We start from the raw sequence: 22,854 nt of genomic DNA, 5'->3' as shown, positions 1-22,854 counted from the left end.
ACCTGTCCATCTTCTCCAGGATCTCGGCCACCTGGATCAAGGGCTTGAGCAGGTGACCGCGCAGGTTGTGCTGCAGCAGAGGCAGGCACAGGTTCCACTGGGTGGCGCACACCACCTGCATCACATCGGGGTCTTTGAGGCGGCTGGCGCGGAGCAAGGCCGAGTTCAGCCTCTTGATCACGTTCAGCTGGGTCTGCGCCAACAAAGAGAACGCAAGGTGAGTCAGGTCGGGGTGTGTGCGCTGAAACGCACTTACCAAAATCAATATGGAGCCTAGGTCGAGGCGCGTCCTCAAGGGGCAGCTTCTGCCCAGGTAGCCGTGCCTCTCTGAAGACCTCGGCCCTTCTAGAGCCCTCCACAGTTTTAGTCGGCTCCCTTAAAGCCTCCCAAGTCCAGAGCAGGCGGATGGCTGACAAGCGCCAGCTCCCCCAGTGAGTTACCGAGCTAAAAGCAGATGAAGAAACTGAGGCAGCAACCAAGTAAAGGCACATTGCCAGGGCCTGAGGCAGGCACCAGACTCGAGTCTCCCGAATCTCGGGCAGAGTTCTCTTCATGATGTGTGGGGCTGGTCTCCCGGCTCTGGCCACCATCCTGGCTCTCATCCCACACTTTCTGCACAGCCATCCTTTGGAGAGGGGAGCTTTGGCTTTATCTAGCCCTGGAGCATCCCCCTTGTGTTCGGCCAGGGTGGTCTCCTTTCCATGTCCCTTCACGGGATCCTTTCTCTCCCTCTCTTTCCTTATCGGTCACCTTCCCCCATTACAACATCAGCTTCTGGGACTGCCCCCTTTGCTTGGTCACGTGACCCTTGCGCTTAGTACGTAGTTGAGGCTTACGAATCAAACTCTCGCTGTCTCTGCTGCATCTGCTGGTCTGTCTTTCTACATCCCCTCAACCTCCAGTTGCTGGCACTCATGGCTTTGTTTTCATTCTGCATTCCCTGTGGGGATCCCCTCCCCATCTAGCTCTCCCTTATCTCTATCAGCCCCTAGAGTCCTCTGACTCGTGTGGCTGGGGATGTGAAGGAGGGGATCTGTGCCAGGATTGGGGTAACCTGGCTTTTCCCGGAGGTTATGAATCACAGGTGGAAACGCTGGTTCCTTAGCCTCCCAAATGCATTCCTGGTCCTGAGGACACTGGGCCCTAACACTACCTCTTTCTCCCTTCCCCCCAGCCCTGGATGACTCCAAATCACTAGCTTTGGGGCAGAAAACAAAACCTGTACAATGACCCAGGCTGGTCATCACAATGCTAAGGAAGGCAAGAACTGGACACGAGACGGATGCAGTAAGAGTTGATACAATCAATTGAAATGCCAGTGGGTGCTGACCAGCATGGTCCCTGCCTGATGGACCCCCGTGGGACATGGCATGCTCTTCACAAGGGCAGTGGCTAAAATACTTTTTGGATCCAACAAGGCTATGCAGAGTGACCAATGCCACCCAACAGACATTTATTAACATCCACTGTATGCAGGAGCCAACATTTGGTGCTAGGGCTCCAGTGATGAAAATGACCCCAAATCCCCTGCTGAGGGCTGATGCTTCATAGGGTGCACACAGTCCAAACACAAGGCATAACCTTCAGAGAGGGCCTCAGCCTGGCAGGGTGTCATGCACAGGTTCAGGAGGGGAGGCTGGTCAGGGAAGGGGCCTGAGGTCAGATGAGGTCATGGATCTAGGTCCTCAAGGGTGGTCCTTTGACTGAGTCCAAACTTCACAGAACAAACCCCCTTTGTGAAAGGATTTGTTCTGTAAAACTTGGACTTAGTCAAAAGGTTGCACCTGAAGACCTAGGAGGCCACATGTGGCCTCGAGGCTGCAGGTTCCCCACCCCTGCCTTACCCCATTCTCCCATCTTCTCTACCCCAAAAGCATCCCTAGTTCCATCAGCCATGCTTTTCTGGCAGGCTCACCAGGCCCTTCCTGCTCACTCTCCTTTGGACCTTCCCCAAATTGACCTACAACCGAGATGCCAAGCAAGAGCACAACCTAACAGCAATGTGTGTGTCTGAGTGCTTGTATATATGTGTGTGTGTGTGTGTGTGTGTGTGTGTGTGTAGCACAATGTAATGGGGAGGGATAAGAGGGCGCACAGCCTAACAGGCGAGGGGTGGGGGCCCTCGGCTCCACTGAGACATAACATTACTCCCCACTCATTTGCTCTGTCCCTTCTCTTCAATCCCATTCTTAGTGAGAGTGAACACCCGGGGCACAGCCTTCTCTGCTTCATCCTGGCCCCCAGCAGTGTTGTCCAGTGGATTCACTGGAGGACAGATAAGAGGCAGCCCCTCCCTCCTGAGGCCTCATTTTTCCCATCAGCAGACAGAGAGGGATGGGGAGGCACCTTCCTCTGCATCACCTTCTGCTCTGTGGGCTGTGTGCTCCGTGAGGGCCGGGGGCCCCTCCTCTCAGGGTAAGGGCCGTAGACTCACCTCAACAGCGCTGTGTGTATAGGCCTTAACTTTGCTGTCAATCCTCAGGATTTCCAGTTCATACTCCAGGCACTCCACCTCAATCATTCTCCCGGGGTCCTGGGGATCAGAAGGATGTCAGAGTGTCAGCCCAGCCTGGGGGGAGCATGGAGGGGGCTGCCAGGGAGCTCGCTGCCCAGAGCTGACCAGGGGAAGTCTGACACAGACAGCCTTGAGACAGTCTAAGAAGTTCCTGAGGGGCAGCTAGATGGCGCAGTGGATAGAGCACCAGCCCTGAAGTCAGAAGGACCTGAGTTCAAATCCAGCCTCAGACCAAACACTTGACACTTACTAACTGTGTGACCCTAGGAAAGTCACTTAACCCCAATAGCCTAAAAAAAAAGTTGCTGGGTGTTTCATTTTCTTCCCAGTGGCGTCCTTGACCACACAGGGTCTCTGAGGAGCCTTGCCAACCACTGGCACATGTCCTAAGTTGCTTTCTAATCACTGGCGTGAGAAATGCCCTGAATGCCCCATGTGGGGTTCTGGGAAGAAATCCTGTGTGTGTTTACCCAGTAGCTTGGTCATGTTTCATTGGACTGAGGAGGGGGAAATGCTCAAAACACCCAGGAATCTGGCTACTCTGGGTCTCTGGGCAGTGTAACTTGGCTTTGTGGACCCAAGCCTTCTCTTCTGTCCTTGTTGCCCCAAACCCTGTACCAGGTTGCCTCGCCACCTCCCACTTCTCTAGCCCCCATTCCTCAGCACACTTCTCCTCTATCTATCCATGTGCACACACACACCCAGTATGCTGGGAAAAGTGCTAGCCTGGGAGTCAGTGGTGATTATCATCAAGGGAAGCCTGTGTCTTGGGGTTGGCCTCCAGGGTGTGAGGCCAACAGGAGGCCAGCACCTGCTATTGTGCTGTCCAGGAGGCCCTTCACCACAGGACAGCCACAGCATCTGGCTGATGCATGCCCAGTTGCAGGCCATCAAGGTTTCCTACAAATGTCTCATCATGTACAGGCATGAAGTCGTGTTTGACTCTTCGTAACCCCATGAACCACAGCCCCCCAGGCCTGTCTATCTACTGCTACCTCCCAGAGTCACTCTGAGGTCATGATCATCGCTTCCATGACACCATCTAGCCTTCTCCTCTGCTGTCCCCTTTCCCTTTTGCCTTCAATCTTTCCCAGTATCAGGTTCTTTTCTAGTGAGCCTTATATCCTCCTTACGTGATCAAAGTATTTAAGCTTCAGCTTCAGTATCTGAATTAAATGTCTTGACTGATTTGAACTCCTTGCAGGCAAGGGATTCTCAAAAGTCTTCTCCAGCACCACAACTTGAAAGTGTCAATTCTGCGGCACTCAGCTTTCCTCAGAGTCTAACCCTCACAGCCATACATTGCTACCTGCTTTGACTATACAGACCTTTGTTGTCAGGTGAAGTCTCTGCTTTTTAGTATGCTGTTCAGATGTTCCAGAGCTTTCCTTCCAAGGAGCAGGTGTCTTCTAATTTCATGGCAGCATTTGCTATCTGTAGTGATCTTTGAGCCTAAGAATATAACATCTGACACTGCTTCCATTTTTAACTCCCTCTGCCAAGAAATGATGGGACCAGTTGCCAAGATCTTGGTGGTTTGTTGTTGTTGTTGTTTTGTTAAGCCAGCTGTCCTCTTTCACCCTCATCAAGAGGCTTCTTCATCCCTCTTCATTTTCTGCCATCAGCGAGCTATCATCTGCCTTTCTGAGATTGTTGGTGGTTCTCCCAACAACCTTGATTCTGGCTTTTGACTCACCCTGTCTGGCATTTCACGTGATGTGCTCTGCACAGAAGTTAAATAGACAGGGGGACAATGTACAGCCTCATCTACTCCTTCCCCAACCTGAACCAGTTGTCTGTTCCATGATTGGATCTCACTTTGCTGCTTGGCCCACATGCAGGCTCTTCAGGAGACAAGGAAGATGGTCTGGTCCTCCCATCTCATTCCATGGTGACCCGCACAGTCAAAGGCTTCAGTGCAGTCGATGAAGCAGAAGCAGATGGTTTTCTGCAGCTCCCTCCCCTTCTCCATAATCAGCAAATGGGGCAATTTGGTTTCTAGTTCCTCTGCCTCTGTGAAAACCAGCCTACTCACCTGGCCATTCTTGGTTCTCCTCTTGCTGAAGCTGGCCTGCAGAATCTTAACCTCGCTGGCGGGTGACATGAGCACAAATGTTCGGTAACTTGAACATTCCTTGGCATAGCCCTTCTTTAGGATTGAGACAAAACCTGATCTTTTCCAATCCAGGGGCAGCTGTGGAGTTTTCCAAATTTGCCTGAATATTTATTAAGCACAACACTTTGACAGCATCATCTTTTTTTAAAATAATGTGTTGATTTCTCATAGAGTCATTAGCTTCCATTTGCTCCATTCTAATTTTTAAGGAAGTTTTTTCTTCAGTGAGCTTTTGAGCTTCCTTTTCCATTTGGCCAATTCTACTTTTTAAGGCAGACTTCTCCTCATTGGCTTTCTGGACTTCTTTTGCCATTTGGGTTAGTGTATTTTTTAAGGTGTTATTTTCAGTATTTTTTTTGGTCTCTTTTAGCATGCTGTTGATTTGTTTTTCATGATTTTCTTGCATCACTTTCAGTTTTTCCTCTACTTCTCTTACTTGCTTCTCAAAATTCCTTTTGAGCTCTTCTGTGCCTGGGACCAATTCACATTTTTCTTAGAGGCTTTGGATGGTTTTAGGAGCTTTGACTTTGTTTTCTTCTTCTTCTTCTTCTTCTTCTTTCTTCTTCTTCTTCTTCTTCTTCTTCTTCTTTTGGTGAGGCAGTTGAGGTTAAGTGACTTGCTCAGGGTCACACTGCTAGTAAGTGTCAAGTGTCTGAGGCCATATTTGAACTCAGGCCCTCCTGACTCCAAGGCTGGAGCTCTATCAACTACTCCACCTAGCTGCCCCTTGTTGTCTTCTTCTGGTTGTATATTTTGATCTTCTTTGTCACCACAGTAAGATTCTATGGTCTGATTTTTTTGTGAAGTTTGCTCATGTTCCCAGCCAATTATTTGACTATTAAACTTTGTTAAGGTAGTACTCTGCTTCCAATGTGGAGGGTGTACTTTCCCAAGCTTCAGGGGTTTTGTGCAGCTGTTTTCAGAGATAACTTCTAGAGACCTACAAATTTTCAGTTCTTCCAAGGTGATATGATCAAAGGCGAGGTGTTTACGCTTTTCCTGGCCTGTGCTCTGGTCTATGAACGACCACAAGCAGTCTTTTCTGCCTTAGAACTGTGAGGAGAATTCCCTATCCACTGTCACTACAAGCTCCACCATGCCAACAGTCCTCCTCGCCCCACAACTGCCACCCAGAACTGTGACCCAGATCCAAGCACGGGCAAAGCAAAAGAATCATGCTTCAGCACCAGCAAAGAGATCCCTGCAATCTACCTCTGATCAGCCACTCGATTCCCTCTCAGTCTGTGGGCCAAGAGGTCCAGAAGTAGCCACCCCCTCAGGCTTGTGCCAGGACTGGGGCCAGACTGAATTCCTCTCTCACCAAGGTCTGACAAACTTTTCCTGCTGACCTTCTAAGTTGTCTTTGGTGTTTGTGGGTTGAGAAGTCTGGAAACTACTACAGCTGCCTGTGATTCAGTCCTCTGAGGCCTGCTCCAGGTTTGCTGAGGTCCTGTCTTTTCCTGTACCACCCATGCTGAACTGAGCTCCTTTTCCAGCCTTGGGATTGATCTTTCCAATCAATCATGCAGGTTGTCTTGGGCTGAAAATTTGTTTCACTCTTTTTGTGGGTTCTGCTGCTCTAGAATTTGTTTAGAGCCATTTTTATAGGTATTTGGAGGAGTTTTGGGGGAGAGCTCAAGAGAATCATTGCTTTTACTTTGCCATCTTGGCTCCCCCCCACCCCAGTTTCCCAGCATCATCTTTTAGGATTTTAAGAAGCTCAGCTGGAATTTCATCACCTCCACTGGCTTCCCAAGGCCCACTTGACTTCATTCTTCTGTCTGGCTCTAGACCAGTAACCACACCATGGTGGTTATCAGGGATGTTAACATCTATCTTGGATAGCTCTTTTGTGTATTCTTGATGCCTCTTCTAATCTATTTCATTTGTTAAATCCCTACCATTTTTGTTCTTTTTTTATCATGCTCATTTTTGCATGAAACTTGTCCTTGATATCTCTAATTTTCTTGAAAACATCTTTTTCCATTCCATTGTTTTTTCCTGATTTTTTGACATTGCTCATTAAAAAAAGCCTCATCTCTCCTTACTATTCTCTGGAATTGTGCATTCAGTTGGTTACAACTTTCCCTTTCTCCTTTCCCTTCCACCTTCCTTCTTTCCTCAGCTTTCTGTAAAGCCCCATTAGACACCATTTGGCTTCCTTGCTCTTTTTTTTCTTTGGGATGGGTTTTGTTGCTGTCTCCTGTACAATTTTGTGAACCCAGTTCTTCAGGTTCTCCGTCTACCAGATCTGATCCTAAGTCTAGTCATGGCCTCCACTTCATCTTCATGAGGGCTGTTATTTGGGAGGAGGTGCTCAGAGGCCCCCAGGCTGACTCTGCCAGGTGCACTGGCCTCTCCAGAGGCCAAAGGGAGTCCTGGGAAGGGTCTGTTCATCTTCCCTTCTGTACACACAATGGGGCAATCGCCTGTCTCATCCTGGAGTCAACCAGAGGCCAGTAGTTCGCTGGAGAGAGACAGAAATGGGATGGAAGCAAAGAGCCAAGAGATGGTCAAAAATTCCTCAACGGGGGTGCCTTGAGTGCCACAACTTTCATCTGTTGCAAACTCTCTTGGGCCACAGAGGCAGAACCATATGGACATGAGAAGCCATTACTTGCTCATCCCTGCCTACTGAGGTTATTTATTGAACACCTAAAATGGGGTCACAAAATGGGGTCTATCTCCCTGTTAATGAGATGCTTCCCAGAAGAGGCTCTCGGGATATCAGCCACGATTCTCATGAAAACAGAGAGTACTCAGAAGGTGTCCCAGCAGCCCCCCACTCATCCCTTTACCTCCCCCTCTCCCTTTCTGCTTCCCCAGACTGCTGCCTGTCTGCATAGGTGCCACCAAGGTCTGTGTCTCCAGGGTCCGAGGCAGGGTCTTACCCAAAAGATCACCCAATTGCTGTCAGACTGGTGGGCACCCACCTGTGCCCTACTTGGGAGCCTCCTGGAGCTTCTCCCATGGCCTCCACACATGACCATTCAGACTCCTCACTGCCTCCTAAGGACACTTTCCCAGCCCCTGCTCCTCCCCGCCCACACCCCCCTCCCCCCTTCACCTTCCCTGACCTTCCGCTCTGGCCTCTCTCCCACTAGAGGCTGGCCACTGTGTCATCCCAACATTCCCTTCTCCAGGCTCTGAGTCAGCTGTCATGGACGGCAGTAGCCTGGGACATTAGAAGCGTGTATCCCTTCCCCTCCAAGCCCTTCTCTGAGGCCCATGCCTTTCATGCAGGCACTGTCTAGGCAGCATGCCTCTTCCTTCCCATCTTTGCAGGGCTGAGGGCCTAGCCCAGCGTGAGGTCCCCTCCAGGCCTGGTGAGCTCCAGTCTCCATCATCAGAGACAGAGAACCAGAGGTCCCTCTCAAATTTCAGGCAGGCAACTTATATGTGTGTGTATTCCATGTTCATGTCAGGCTAATTTCCTAGCTGTCATCCTCCTGCCCCCTGGGACTGGAGAGGGCTCTTCTGGCAGAGGCACAAACATTTCTCAATAGAAATGTTCTCTCGCATCTTTTGTTTGAAAACCTTAGTGCCCAGAGCCGGCCTGAGGCGCATCTCTGCCTTTCTGACCCCTCCTCATTGGGCCCCTTCACACCCCGACCTGTGAATGTCCAGTCCCTCTCTCAGGCTAGGCACCAGGGGAGCTCTGGAGCTCCGATGAGATACACAGTCACATACAAAAGCCCCAGGGGAGCAAACAGAAGCTCTCTTGGACCTGCTGTCCAGCTCACCCCTTGGAACACTCACTGTCGTGCAAGGTCCAGACCTCACTCCTCAGCTGTTCTGTCCACTCTGATTTCCTCTTCTCTGAGTTTCCATGTCCCTCAGAGACCATCACACACAGCCAAGTACTGACTGATGACTTAATTCTATGTGGGCTGTGGGATTCCTTCCCCCTTCCCTCCATGGCCCCCTGTTAGTCAGCCCCCTGTGTATCCTCAAGGCCAGGGGCTAGGCCTTCCCCTTCTTATTCACATCAATTCAGCACATATTAAATACCTCCAGTCTACGAGGCACTGTGTGAGACAGAAGTGAGAGCAGGCTCTGTTACCTCCGACTGAGGGGCTAATGGAGGAGGGAAGCTGGGAAAGGAGAGAGAGCAGGGGGCCTGAGGGCTTCCCAGAGGCCACAAGCCCCAGGGAGCCAAGCCCTGAAGGAAGCCAGGGATACACAGAGGAGGGGTGTCCTGGCATGGGGGACAGCCTGTCCAAGAGCTTGGCAGCTGGAAGAACAGGAGGGAGGCAGAGACTGAGAAGACAACCTGTGTGAATCTTGGAGGAAAGCTTTCATTGCCCACAGCTGAGGGGACAGAAGCTTCCAGAGCAGGGAGTAATGTGTCAGACTGTGCCTTAAGAAGGTTTTTGGCAGCTTGTGAGAATTAGGGAGAAGGAGAGGGAGGAGGCTGCCCAGCTCAAGGAGCGACAGGCTTGGGGTGAGGGGTCTAAACTTGGGTGGGGGGAGGGGGGATGATAAAAATACTTATCTGGGACCCAATCTGGGATCTCCCTGGAGCGGAGAACTCCCAGGTTGGGAAACTCCCTCTACCAATCTGCTGTTACTATCCCATGGTCTAAGTGACCTTGACCTGCACAGGTTGGAGTGAGACTTGAACTTGGGTCTTCCTGGCCCCCAGATTGGCTCTTTCTCCTCGACACACCCCTGCCTGTTACTTGTAATATCTACTGCCATTTCAGGTTTGTGAAGCACCTTACAGGCATCCCTTCATTGGACTCTCCCAGCTGTCCCATGCAGTAGGTGTTTCTATTATCCCCATTTCACAGAGAGGAACACTGAGACTTCCAGATGACTTGCTCCTTAGTGTCAGATGGGGGCTTAATCAGGGTCCTCCTGCCTCCTGCCACACTTGGCCCAGCCTCTCCTCAAACTCGGTGGGCTCTGGCCGGTCCTCAGAGGGGCCACAGGCCTTTAGGGAGGTGCCACCTACACTCAGGGCATATTGGGGACTTCAGTGGCCCCCGGCTTCCTGAGCTGTGGCATGGCAAAGGCGCACCTACCAGACTACGCAGGGACACTCACCGTCTGTTTCATGGCTTTCAGGTCTCTGACGCAGGTGCTGGAAATCTCGACGCATTTCAAGCTCAATGAAAGACGGGCTAATTGTAAGAGCAGCGGGATCCTGGGGGGATGAGAGGCCGTGAACTCGCAGACACAGCACTGCAGGTGGGACTGTGTGCCTCATGGGACTCAGAGGAATTCACCCTCCCCATGCCGTCTTCCTTGTCCCTGAGGGAGCCAGGACTGTGGGGCAGGGCCACCCCCAGACCTCCCCTGGTCAGTTCTGGCACCAACTCTGGTCATCTCCTCCTTTTGTGCCCCCCCAGCCATGGTTTCATTCTAGGACAGCCATGCCCCTCTCTCCAAGCCCCCCCAACCTGAGCAAGGGCACTGTCACTGCCAGCTAGGGAAGCAGGTCTTGCTGATGGTCCCAAAGGCCCAAGGGGGCCAGATGCCCAGCCGGCCTCTCCAGTGCCTACAGCAGGGGGCCCCACCTGGACCCCACCCCTCTGCTGCACAGGCAAGTGAGGCTGGCTCTGTCCCCACTGGATGTGGGGGGTGACCGCACACTGGAGAGGCCCAGGGAGGGTCTACAAGCATAGGGAATACTCTGATTACAGGGACAAACTCTCTTCCCATGAAAGTGAATATCTCCTTGGGAAGGGTTCTTGTGAACTGGCATAGCCTAGAGGCCACCACCCACAGACAGGTCACTCACTTTTCATCCTGGATGGATTTCTGGTCCTGATACTGCTGTAGGAGGTCATAGGCCTCCTTCAGGTACTCGTTAGTTTCCTGCAGGGGCAGTTTCTTGTTTGCCTGCCTGAACAACACGATTTGATGAGGAATGGGGGCCACAGGACCCCTAACCCCTTCCGGCCTCCCCCAGAACCTGAAGAAAAGCCCGCAGCCTTGGCTTGTGTCAGGGCTACATGGAATGTGGAGGGTCCTGGCCAGCCCTTCAGGCTGTAGTGTGAGGGGAGCCTTAATGACTGCAGAACAGAGAATGAGGCCTGGCTTTCCCCTGCTTTGGGGCCCCTCCAACAGCCCCCATTCTGTCCCCCTCAGAGACCCAGAGCCAAGGTCTTGGTATCTCTTCTCTGTCCCTTCAAGGAAGAGCTGGGACAGCAAGGAGAAGGCCTGGGCCGTAGCACCAAGGCTGGACACAAGTTCTGAGCCTCCACCCCACACACTGCTAGCCTTTCCAGTAAGAAGACTGACTCCAGCTTCTCCATTCACTGGCCCAGACTTGAGTCATATCCTTAGGGAGAGAAGGGGAGGTTGCAGAAGGGGGAGGGAGGAGGGAGGGAGGGAGAGAGAGAAAGAAGAAGAAAGAAAGAAAGAGAAAGAAAGAAAGAAAGAAAGAAAGAAAGAAAGAAAGAAAGAAAGAAAGAAAGAAAGAAAGAAAGAAAGAAAGAAAGAAAGAAAGAAAGAAAGAAAGAAAAAGAAAGAGAAGGGAGAGGGAGAGGGGGGAGGGAGGAAGGAGGAGGAAGGAAGGAATAGGGAGAGAAAGAGATGAAGAAAGAGGGATACACACACACACACACATATACAGTAGTAGTAGTAGAAGTGGTTAATATTTACATAGTACTTACTATGTGTCAGGCACTGGCATGAATTTAGGGTTAGGTTCGCACAATAACCCTGGGAGGGAGGTGCTGTTATTAACCCATTTTATAGGTGAGGAGACTGAGGCAAACAGAGGTGAAATGACTTGCCCAAGGTCCCACAGCTAGTAATTGTCTAGGGCCAGATTTGAACTCCGGCCTCCCTGACTCCAAGCCAGGCGCTCTGTGCCCCGTGGCGCCCCCTAGCTGCCCAGATGAGTAACAGGGAGCCCAGGCTAGATGGACACTCAGCACAGCAGTCTCAGGCAGCCCCCGAAGACCCTCCCAGGCCCCGCCCTTCTTGTGGTTTCAGAACGTTTGTGTTTTTACTGGGTTTGGGGAGGAGAAAGTTGCTGGTCTGCTACTTACGATTTTAACGTGTAAATGTTAAAAAGGATGGACAAGCTGATGGAGTCTTTCATTTCTTCCTTTATTTTTGTCTCGTCCATGAGCTTGTGCTGCACCTAGTAGGATAACAGGCAGAAGCGTCGGAACAGGAAAACCTCCCCCAGACCCCTCTGGCCCCAGGCCCCTCCCCCTGCTCCTCAGGCCCCTCTGGCCCAGGACACTCGGCGGCCACATCTTAGCTGGGAACGCAGGGTGGTCCACCCACGTTAGAGCTAACCCAAGCCTGCGTCCCAGGGCATCCCGGTGCGGGGGCAGCGCCATGGAAGCGGCCCAGCAGCCAGGGTGGGCCCTTCTCCAGCTCCTACCCTGGACAGTTCTTTGCCCAGCTCAAGGCGCCTCCCCCAACGGACAGCGCAGAGCGCCTTTGATGGCAGTACTGGGCTCAGCCCTTAGGATGGTGAACAGCCAGTGGCCCTCGGGGCTGCGGGCCCCACTGCCTCGGTCTAACCATCGAAGCTGCCCGCGGAGGGTGTCCTGGACCCCTCCAGGAGTCCTCACTGCCCCACAACCCTCACTACACTCGCATATGTTATCCAGTATGTCTGACTCTGTCCCCATTTGGGTCTTCTGGGAAGAGATACTGGAGCGGTTTGCCATTTCCTTCTCCAGCTCATTTTACAGACGAGGAAACTGAGGCAAACAGAGTGAAGCGACTTGCCCAAGATCACACAGCGTGTGAGGCCAGATTTGAACTCAGGTCTTCCCAACTTCAGGCCAGGTGGTCTTCAGTGGTAGACCCAGAATCTCGGCACTGCCTAGAGGATCCCACCCAGAGTTAGAGACTCCCAGAGCTGTCCAGTGGCCTTCAGTGGGGTGACAAGAGGGGGCGGTCCCTAACTTGGGACAGCTTTCATCCTAGAAGTTTTCTCTGATATCAAGATCGAACCTGCCTCTTTGCAATCCCACCACCCACCCTCCTAGTGCCAAGGCTGGCCCTCCCCCCAGGCACGACCCATTTTATACTGGGCATCTCTGTGACCCCTGCACTCTCTGGCTGACCCCCATAATCCCACACATGGCCGCCCCCTCACTGCCCCTCCCCCAGGATCCCAGGCTGTTCTATACCACCAAACCACACCAACCCAGAATCCACTTTTTTCTGTTGTTCATTTTTTTAAACATAGTGTTACTGATATCTTGTTTTTACATCATCTATACTTCCAATGTGCTTCTCCCCCTTTTTCCACCACAAAGCCATCTCTTAGAACAAACAATAAAGGGGGACAGAGAAAATCAATTTAGCAAAACTGACTAACACTTGGAAAAAAACAGACTTTATCTGCAAAGCTCCACCCCCGTGGTCCCCCACCTCTGCAGAAAATGGTCCTTCTCACAGCTGATTTTTGGGGCTCAGTTCCAGTCTTATTTCCCAGCGGTCCTCTCTTCCCCCTTCCCCCTGCCAAGCAGGTGTCCCCAGGCACGTGCTGAGCAGAGCCAGAGCAGGGGATGGCAATACCCTTCTCCTCCCCAGCCCTCCTGTTCCTGATATCTACATCCATTCTCCTCCTTTCTAAGTGGGTGTGAACTTGAGACAGCTAGATGGTGCATTGGATACAGTGCTGGGCCTAGAGTCAGAAAGACCTGACTTCAAATCCAGGCTCAGATACTTAATAGCTCAACCTCTGTTTGCCTCAGTTTCCTCAACTGTAAATTGGGAATGCTAGTAGTACCCACCTCCCAGGGGTGTTGTGAGGATCAAAAGAGATAATATTGGCAAAAAAGCAATTCGCACAGTAGGTGCTAGATAAGCACTAGTTGTTGTTATTATTAGCTTGGCTATAAAGTGCTGCAAGCAGAGGTCATGTCAAGTGCCAGACTCATCAGCACTTGGGGAAAGTGCCCAGCCACCCCTTCATCCACCCTCTGCCTGCTATTGCCTCCTTTTAGATGCTCTTGTATCTCCTTTGGAATTCATTAGCTTCTTCATTTCAAAAACCTGAATGTACTTTTAAAGGCCACCTCACCATGATGGAAAATATGCGTTGGTATCTGTGTGGGGCGTTCATCTTAATAAACAGGGCAGCGTTAGCACAGAATTTCGCAGCAGCCTCCATTTTGCCAGCCTCCAGATAACATTCCAAGAGCTCTCTGCAAAAAGAAGATGTGAAAGCATGGAGCAGATCTTCTGGAATTCTCCCTGCCTGGGAGCTGCTCTTAAGAAAACCCTGAGACACCCACCCATGGGGGCTGTGTTCTCGCACTGCCCTCCCCCAAACAAAAAAATCGTAAAATGAAAGGGACCCTGCAGCCTTGCCTGTCATTGCTGGCTTCTGGTACACAGTAGGTGCTTAATGATTGTTGACTAGAATTCCCTTGACTGAGAGGTGGAACCTTCCATTGTTTTAATTTGCATTTCTTCCTATTAGTGATCTGGGGCAAATTTACAAATGATTGTGGTCTGCTTGCTTGTCTGTCCTTTTTTGGAAGGTGCCTGTTCATCTCTTTTATCATTTATTGGGGGAATAATGATAATGATAACTAATATTTATATATCACCTACTATGTGCCAGGCACTGTGCTAAGTGCTTTACAATTATGATATTGATCCTCACAATAACCCTAGGAGGTCAGTGCTATTATTATCCCCATTTACAGATAAGTCAACTGAAGCAAACATATTAAGTCACTTGCCTAGAGTCATATAGCTAGTAAGTGTCTGAGGCTGGATTTGAACTCGGGTCTCCTTGATTCCAGGCCTGGAACACTATCCACTATACCACCTAGCTTTCCTAATTGTGTCAGTTCTCTGTTTCTCTTGAAAACCAGCCCTTTATCAGAGAAACTTGCCACAAAGATTTTCCCAGTTCCATTTTCTTTCACAATTTTAATTGTGTTGATTATTTCTGCCAAAGCTTTTCAATTTCATGTAGTCCAAACATTCCCCTGAATCTCGTAGGCTCATTTCTTTCCCTTCCACAAGGGCTCTTCCCCTAATTACCCCTTCTTTTTTTCAAATTTGTTTCTGCCTCAATCTTCGATCTTTGGCATATAACCTGAAATTCACCACTGCTTCTGCCTCTAACTTCCAACTCTTACCCTAACCCCAGTTCTGCATCCCAAACAAAGCCCATCGGTTTGGAACTCTCCTGGTAGGAGAAGCTGATGGAACCCTCACTGGTGCCAGCAGACTGCTTCCTGGTTCTCCAAGGTGTCTTTGCCAAGTGAGGGGACCTTGCCTCCAGAGCTGGAGTCCTACTGCTTCCTGTCACTACATGTCACTGGTCAGAGGCTCTGGCCTCTAACTTACCTCATCTGTTTCAGGGATCATTTTGTCTATGAAAAGTTGCAGTATCACTGGGAGATCTGGCACTGCAAGACCCACTCCCACCCTGTCCTCCCTGCTTTTGACATTATTTCCATTGAAATTTTGGATTTTTTGTTCATCCAGATGAATCATGTTGTTATTTTGTCTAGTAACCTTTCGAAAATTCAATTGATAGGACATTAAATCTGTAACTAATGCAGCTAGTATTGCTGTTTTTTTCACATTAGCACAGTTTAACAACGAACAATCAATGCCTATTTATTTAAAGCTTCTCTAATTTCTGAACCTAGAAATTAACTAAAAACTAGTTGAAATAATTAACAATTTCAGCAAAGTTGCAGGATATAAGTGAACGCACACGTATCATCATCGTTTCTATATACTACAAAAAAAAAACCTAGCAGGAAGAGATAGAAAGAGAAATTCCCTTTAAAATAACTGTGAAAATATAAAATGCTTGGGAGTCTACCTGCCAGGACAAACCCAGGGACTATATGAACACAATTACAAAACACTTTTCACACAAATACAGATCTAAACAATTGGAAAAATTATTAATTGCTCATGGCTGAGTCAATATAATAAAAATGACAATACTACCTAAATCATTTTTTCAGTGACATGCCAATCAAACTACCAAAGAATTATTTTATAGAGCTAGAAAAAATAAGAACGAAATTCATCTGGAAAAACAAAAGGTCCAGAATATCAAAGGAATCAATGGAAAATAGAAGTGAGGCAAAGCAGCCTACCAGTGCCAGATCTCATACTGTATTGCAAAACAGTAATCATCAACACAACATGGGACTTGCTAAGAAATAGAGTGGTGGATTAGTGGCATAGATTAAGTACACAAGACACAGCAGTAAATGACCATAGTAATTTAGTGCTTGATAAATCCAAAGACCCACACATTTGGGACAAGAGCTCACTATTTGACAAAAACATCTGGGAAAACAGGAAAGCATTTTGGCAGAAACTAGGCATAGGCCAACGTCTCACACCATGTAACAAGATAAGGTCAAAATTGATAAATGATTTAGATATAAATAGTGATACCACAAGTAAATCAGGTGAGCATGGAAAAAAAAAGTGCCTGTCAGACCTATGGATAACAGAAGAGCTTATGACAAAACAAGAGGTAGAGGAGAGTATAGGATAAATAATTTTGATCATATAAAATTCAAAAGCTTTTGCACAAACAAAGCTAATGCAGCCAAAATGAGCAGGAAAACAGTAAACTAGAAAAAAAAACCTTTTCAGCAAGTTTCTCTGATAATAGGCCCTCATTTCTCAAATATATAGAGAACAGAACCAAATATATAAAAATAAGAACCATTCCCCAGCAGATAAATGCTCAAAAGATAAATAGGCAGTTTTCAGAAGAAAAAATCAAAGCTATCAATAGTCACAGAAAAAAAAATGCTCCAAGTCATTATTAGAGAAATGCAAATTAAAACAATTCTGGGGTGCCCCCCTTCACACCCATCAGATTGACTAATATGACAAATGTTGGATAAGATGTAGCAAAACTGGGACACTAATGCACTGTTGGTGGACTATGACCTAGTCCAATCATCTGGAGAACAATTTGGAACTGTACCCAAAAGGCTATCAAACTGTGCATACCCTTTGACCAGCAATATCACTACTAGGTCTGCATCCCAAAGAGATCAAAGAAGAGGGAAAAGGACCTATATGTACAAAACATTTCCTAGCAGTAGCTCTTTTATGAGGCAAAGAACTGGAAATTGAGGGGTTGCCCTTCAATTGCGGAATGGCTGAACATTTTGTGGTATATAGTTGTGATGGAACACTATTGTGCTATAAGAAATGATGAGCAGGGTGCTTTCAGAAAACCCAGAAAGACTTAACATGAACTGATGCTAAATGAAGTGAGCAGAATCAGAAGAACATTGTATAGAGTAACAACAATATTGTACAATGATCAACTGTGAAAGACTTAGCTATTCTCAACAATACAATTCCAAAGGACCCATGATGAAAAATGCTACCCACCTCCAGAGAGAGAACTGATAAACTATGAAGGTGAATTGAAGCATACTTTTTAAAATATTTCCTTATTTTTATTATTTTATTTTGTTTGTGCTTTCCTTTGCAAAATGGCTAATATGGAAATATGTTTGGCATGATCTCACATGTATAATCAAAATAAAATTGCTTGCCTTCTTAAAGAGGGGAGAGGAATGGAAGGGAAGAAGTGAATCTGTAACTCCAAATTTTAAAAAAGGTGTTAACATTTTTATTACATGTAATTGTGAAATATCTAACAAAAGAATTTTAAAAAGCTTCTCTTAATTTCTGTAAAGAATGTAATAGTATTTATGTGATTCCTGGGTGTGCCTTGGGGACAGAATTACAGGTTTTTATATCTTCCGCATTCTGTAGTTAATTTCCATGGAATTCCTTTTTCCATCTCTTCCTGCTGAGTTTTATTGGTAGTACAGAGAAAGGCTGACGTCTGTGGGTTTAGTTTGTATCTTGCCACTTGGATGAAATTACTGTACAAATGATTTTTTGTTGAATCTCTAAAAGGATTATCATGTTTCATCTCCACCTCTGCTTCTTCTCTCAATGACTTTATCTTGTCCGTTTGCAATAACTATCCTACCTAAAATTATATTAAATAATAACAGTGATAATAATAGATAACCTGGCTTTGCCTACCTGGAGAGGCCACTGGCATTTATCCATTACTGACAATACTAGGTCTTGGTTTAGATCACAACTAATAGAAGATCCGATTAATGGTTTTAACAGAAATGAATGCATAATTTATCAAAAGCTTTTTTCAGCATCCTTTATATAATCATGTGATTTTTATTATTTTTGTGATTGATGTGGTCTATCATTTTTAGTTTTCTTTGTATTGGAGCAAGCTTGCATTAGATCACTACTATAAATCTGACCTAGTCCTAATTGGTTACCTTTGTGATAAGTTGCTAATATTTTATTCACTATTTTGGCTCCAGTGTTGGAGATATTGGTCTGTAGTTTTCTTTGTCTGCTTTATCCATCTCTGCTTAAGGAACCATGTTGTCTTATTGGATGAGTTTGGTGGGATGCCTTCTTTCTGTTTATGCTAACACAATACATAATGTAGGAGTTAAACTTGGAATGTTTGACAGAATACATTTGTGAATCCATCTTGATCCTGGTCCTTTTATTCTGAGGCATCACTGATGGCTTATTTGATTTTTCTGAAATTGGGTTACTGTAGTTACAATCTCTATTTCTTGTTCTTGTAAATATTCACCTGTCACATTGATCAGTTTTGTTGTCCCATCATTGGGAAAAATTTTATGATAATTTCCTTTGTTCCATCTTATGTATTATAAAATCTCCATTTTCATTAGCATAGTAATTTGCTTTTTCTCCCCTTTTAAAATCAAATTAGCCAAGTTGATCTAATTTTATTTCAAAAAACAGCTTCTAGCTTGATTTAGAAATTTAATTTGTTTATTCTTTGATTTTCAGAATTTCCATTTTTGTGTTTAATTTTTTTTTAGTTGTTCCTTTCCTATTTTGTCATGATTATTTTTAGTTGCAATCTCACTACAGTGACCTGTTCTTTCTTTGTTGAGGAAAGCATTTAGAGAGATCAATATTCTGCTGAGGATTGCATTGGCTGCCTTCCAAAAGTACTAGATTGTCTCATTGTTGTATTTTGTGAAATCATCTATCGTTGTGATTTGTTCTTCAGCCCCCCAGTTATTTAGGATTGCTGATCCTACATTCAAGTTGGATTCTTTATTCTTTGTGCTATAAATATTTGTGTACATGTGGGTCCTTTTCCCATTTGTATGATCTCTTTGGGATACAGCTCTAGAAGAGCTATTGCTGGGTCAAAGGGTATGCACAGTTTTATAGCCCTTTGGGCATAGTTCCAAATTGCTCTCAAAATAGTAGGATCAGTTCACAACTCCACCAACAGGGCATCAGTGTTCCATTTTCCCACATCTTCATCAACATTTATCATTTTTCTGTTTTGTCATGTTAGCCAATCTGGTAGGTGTGAGGTGGTACCTCAGAGCTGTTTTGATTTGCATTTCTCTAATCAATAGTGAGTTAGAGCATTTTTTCATATGGCTATAGATGGATTTAATTTCTTCATCTGAGAACTGCCTGTTCATATCCTTTGACCATTTATCAGTTGGGGAATGACTTGTATTCTCATTAATTTGACTCAGTTCTCTATATATTTTAGAAATGAGGCCTTTATCAGAGACACTGGTTGTAAAAATTCTTTCTCACTTTTCCGCTTCCCTCCTAATCTTGGTTGCATTGACTTTGTGCAAAAACTTTCCAATTTAACATGATCAAAAGTGTCCATTTTGCATTTCATAATGTCCTCTGTCTCTTGTTTGGGTTCCTTCTTCTTTGTGGCTGATCATTTTGACCATTTCATAAAACTGATGGTGGTCAAAAAGGGCAGATTTGGTATTTTACCTTTTCTCTACATTGGGTCAGGTTTTAAATGCCCTATAACTTGGTCATCACCACCTAGGATAGCTACATAGCCCAGTGGATGGCACACAGAGCCTGAAGTCTGGAAGACCTGAGTTCAAATCAGACACTTCCTAGCTGTGTGACCCTGGGCAAGTCACTTCACCCTGTTTGGCTCAGTTTCTTCATCTATAAAATGATCTGGAGAAGGAAATGGCAAAACTACCCCAGCATATTTGCAAAAAAACCCCAAAACCCAAATGGGGTCACAGAGAGTCAGACACAACTGAACAATAGCAGCGTGGTTCGTTTTCCAAAGAGGGTCATGTACAGCTGAGCATGTATAGACTTCAATCCCAGTTCAGTACCAGACAGAATTCTGTAGTGTTTGACTTTCCCCAAATTCTCTTCAGGTCCTTAATCTGTTTACCTTTTGTCAGATTCTCTGGTTTTCAGAGGGGACACTGGGGTCCCTAGCTCTGATATTTTGCTCATTTCTCTCCATAATTTGCCCATCTTTTCCTTGAAGTAATTAGAGGCTTTCTGAGTGGTGCACATATATTAAGTCAACAATGGATTGATTTCAATGGATAAGAACAAACTTGGTTATGAAACACAAGCTCTTGGAGAATATAAGAAAAAATGCTCCAAGTAACTAATAACTACAGAAATGCTAATTGAAACAACTCCAATGGTTCACCTCATATCCATCAGCCTGGCAAAGATGACCGGAAAAAATAAGCGTGGATACTGGAAGGCAGGCCCACTGACACATTGTTGGTGGCACTGGGAAATGGTCCAGCCAGTCTAGAATGGCCAACAGTCTGTGTCTAAAGTGTGGCTCCCCTGTGGCCCAGCTCTACCAGGACCAGGCTTATTACACCCTCAGGGGACCAGAGAAAGGCCCTTAGGGACAAAGTCATTTACAGTAGCTCTTTTTGTAGAGACCCCAAAGGGGGTGTCCATCTATTGAAGAATGGCTAAACAAACTATGGTTTATGATTGTATTGCAATATTATTGTGCCTTAAAAACAAACAAAACCCAAAGACAAATGGTTTCATAGAAACCTGGAGAGAGTTGGGTGAACAGAGAGAGGGAGGCAGAGGCAGAATCTTCAACACAGCAACCCCAACACTGAAAGACTCGAGGTCTCTGATCCATGTAATGACTTGTTGTGGCCAAAGGGACATCAGTCTCTGTTCACTGCAAATATTTGCTACAAAATTTTGGTTTTCATTCTCTTCTCTCTCCCTTTCCCTAGGAGATAGGTCAAGAGTGGACAAGGAGAGGGGAAAGAAGGAAGGAAGGAAGGAAAGAGGGAGGAAGGAAGGAAGGAAGGCAGAAAAGAGGGAAGGGAGAAAGGAGGGAAGGAGGAAGGGAGAGAGGGAGGGAAGAAAGAAGGAAGAGAGGAAGTCAGGAAGTGCAATTGAGGCATCATATTTAAACATGTAAAGAGAAGGAAGCCCAGAGAGGAGCCCAGTCAAGGACAGCTTTTCTTAAAAAGAAAACCAAGCTGTCCCCACAAGAGCCCCCCAAGTGTCCTATGACATCCTTCTTTTCTCTTCTATGATGTCTATAAAAATGCCACTTAACCTGGTATTCATTAGACTTAGAATAAAAATGACTTTTTTACAAAGAGCCAAGGGCCACCCATAAGGCCCCATCCAGGGAGGACAGGAGTCCTCCCCAGTGATGTCCTGAGAGCCCTGGGGTCTTCACAAACCTCCGGGAAGACGCCTCCTCCCCCATGCTGAAGCGCCCTCTGAGGAGGAAGGCCTGGGATGGGAAGGGGAGAATTTGGGTGCAACCTTCACTCCTCAGTGAGTGAGGTGAACCCACTTCCAGGCGATCTGCAAATGGGCTTCATTACCATATCCGAGATTCTATTGAGAAAAACTTAGGTTCAAATCCCACCTCAGATACACACTCTACATACTAGTTGCGTGGTTCTGAGGGAATCACTTCACCATTCAGTGCTGACCCCCTCACTGAAAGTACAGAAGGTGCAGAGTGGCTGCCCTCAACCTTGGGAGAGGGAGCACCCTCACTGGGAGTCCTCTACACTGATTGGGGGATGGTGAGGGGGAGACAGAGACAGACACAGAGACAAGACATACAAAGAGAAGCTTATCTGTCTTGTTTGGGGCTTATGGGGGCGGGTGGGGAGGGAGCTGAAAGTCCAGCAGGGAACCCCGACGCTTCCTCCTGGCATTTTATCCCGTTTCCTTCATGGCTTAAGAGCTGCCCTGAGGAACAGGGATGGTTTCAGAGCCTCGGCGGTCCCCGAGCCCCGGAGGAACCCGAGAGGACTCTTGTCCTTTTAAAAATCATCTTTTAAGTAGGAGCAAACGAGACCCCATTTCCCGCCGGGTTTCCGCTGCAGCCCGAGGCTTCATCTAGCTTTAACCCGGGCGGGGGACGGAGTCGGGGCCGGGGCCGGGGGGCTGCCGAGGACGATCTTCTCACGCTTGATTTTACAGCCCGGAAGCCCAAATGGAAAGACTTTGGACCGGGGGCAAGAAGCGACTCTGTCTCTCTGGGCCTCAATCTTCTCATCGAGAAACAGGAACATGCTGTCACTGACTGCCCGGCCAAGTCACAGAAGTGTTGAGAAGCTCTCATCCACGGGATGAGAAAATGGGTTCAGACTAACACCACCTCCCACTCGCCCCCCGCCCTTCCCCCCACGACAGCGCACCACATTATTACAACAAGAAATGTCTGGGAGTCCCGCTCATTTCCTGGAGAAAGCTGAGAACCCACATTAATAAAACTCCCTTCAAAGCCTCGCTGCCGTGCCTCTTCCTCCATGAAGCCTTTCCGGCACCTTCGGTGACAGTGAGCTCTCCTCTGCGCACTTGTACTGATGTCCTGCCCGGGCCCCACCTGCTCCCCCACGCTCTCCCTTGGATGCCTTCCATCCCTCGTCTCCATCTGCCAGGGCCCCACTTAGTGCAGGGATTTCATAAAGACTGAGTGCACTGGGAATGGTGATGGGCCAGCTCCGAGTCAGGGCCCGGGGACAGCAAGGAAAGACACCGCCAGGATGCACGCGGATAGGCACAGGGAGGAACCCCGAGGTTCTGCAGGGTGAGTGGGAGCCAGGGATGGAAACCCAAAGCTTTAGAGAGAAAGATGCTGAGTGTGGCCTTTGGGTACACGCCTCCTACTGAGGCCCAGAGAAAGGATCCACCCCCTCACCGGGGGGATCATCACCTCCCACGGCTTCTGTCCTCACACAGATGGTGCCGGCTCTCCCTAGCTCCAGGCTGGCATCACCACCGGCCTCATTGAGCTAGAAATCCCACAGAGGTCTCCAAAAGAAAACTTGTCTCTCTACCCAAAGCCCCCTCTTCCCACCTCCCTGATTACTGAAGGGGGCACCACCTCCTCCTTGGCCCCCAGGCTCAACCCCGGCAGGGTCATCTTTCACTCTTCCCTCACACC

At 47.6% G+C, this 22,854-nt stretch overlaps 1 protein-coding gene and 1 long non-coding RNA gene across 8 annotated transcripts in view; one reads left to right on the top strand and one right to left on the bottom strand.

The window, feature by feature from the left end:
- CFAP46 (cilia and flagella associated protein 46) overlaps positions 1 to 22,854 on the bottom strand; it is a 149,011-nt gene that overhangs the window by 118,259 nt on the left and 7,898 nt on the right. For 6 of the 7 annotated variants that reach the window (XM_020973052.2, XM_078150669.1, XM_078150671.1 and 3 more), the window contains exons 7-12: positions 13,639 to 13,762; positions 11,636 to 11,730; positions 10,378 to 10,482; positions 9,681 to 9,780; positions 2,435 to 2,533; positions 3 to 193 (exon numbers count right to left, since the gene is read on the bottom strand). In XM_020973052.2, the coding sequence (XP_020828711.1) occupies positions 3 to 193; positions 2,435 to 2,533; positions 9,681 to 9,780; positions 10,378 to 10,482; positions 11,636 to 11,730; positions 13,639 to 13,762 (714 nt within the window). Of the gene's footprint in view, positions 1 to 2; positions 194 to 440; positions 789 to 2,434; positions 2,534 to 9,680; positions 9,781 to 10,377; positions 10,483 to 11,635; positions 11,731 to 13,638; positions 13,763 to 22,854 lie in introns of those variants that run through there. The other variant, XM_078150672.1, reaches the window with a different exon arrangement.
- LOC144456235 (uncharacterized) lies at positions 128 to 22,196 on the top strand. The gene is made up of 3 exons (XR_013485131.1): positions 128 to 217; positions 9,702 to 9,824; positions 21,888 to 22,196. It is a non-coding gene; the product is annotated as an uncharacterized LOC144456235 (long non-coding RNA).

This window comes from Phascolarctos cinereus, unplaced genomic scaffold (assembly GCF_003287225.1).
Source record: "Phascolarctos cinereus isolate Bilbo 61053 unplaced genomic scaffold, phaCin_HiC Scaffold_3;HRSCAF=262, whole genome shotgun sequence".
NCBI classification, from domain to species: domain Eukaryota; kingdom Metazoa; phylum Chordata; class Mammalia; order Diprotodontia; family Phascolarctidae; genus Phascolarctos; species Phascolarctos cinereus.
Note: the sequence above shows the minus strand (reverse complement) of the source record. Positions and strands in the feature narration are given on the sequence as shown.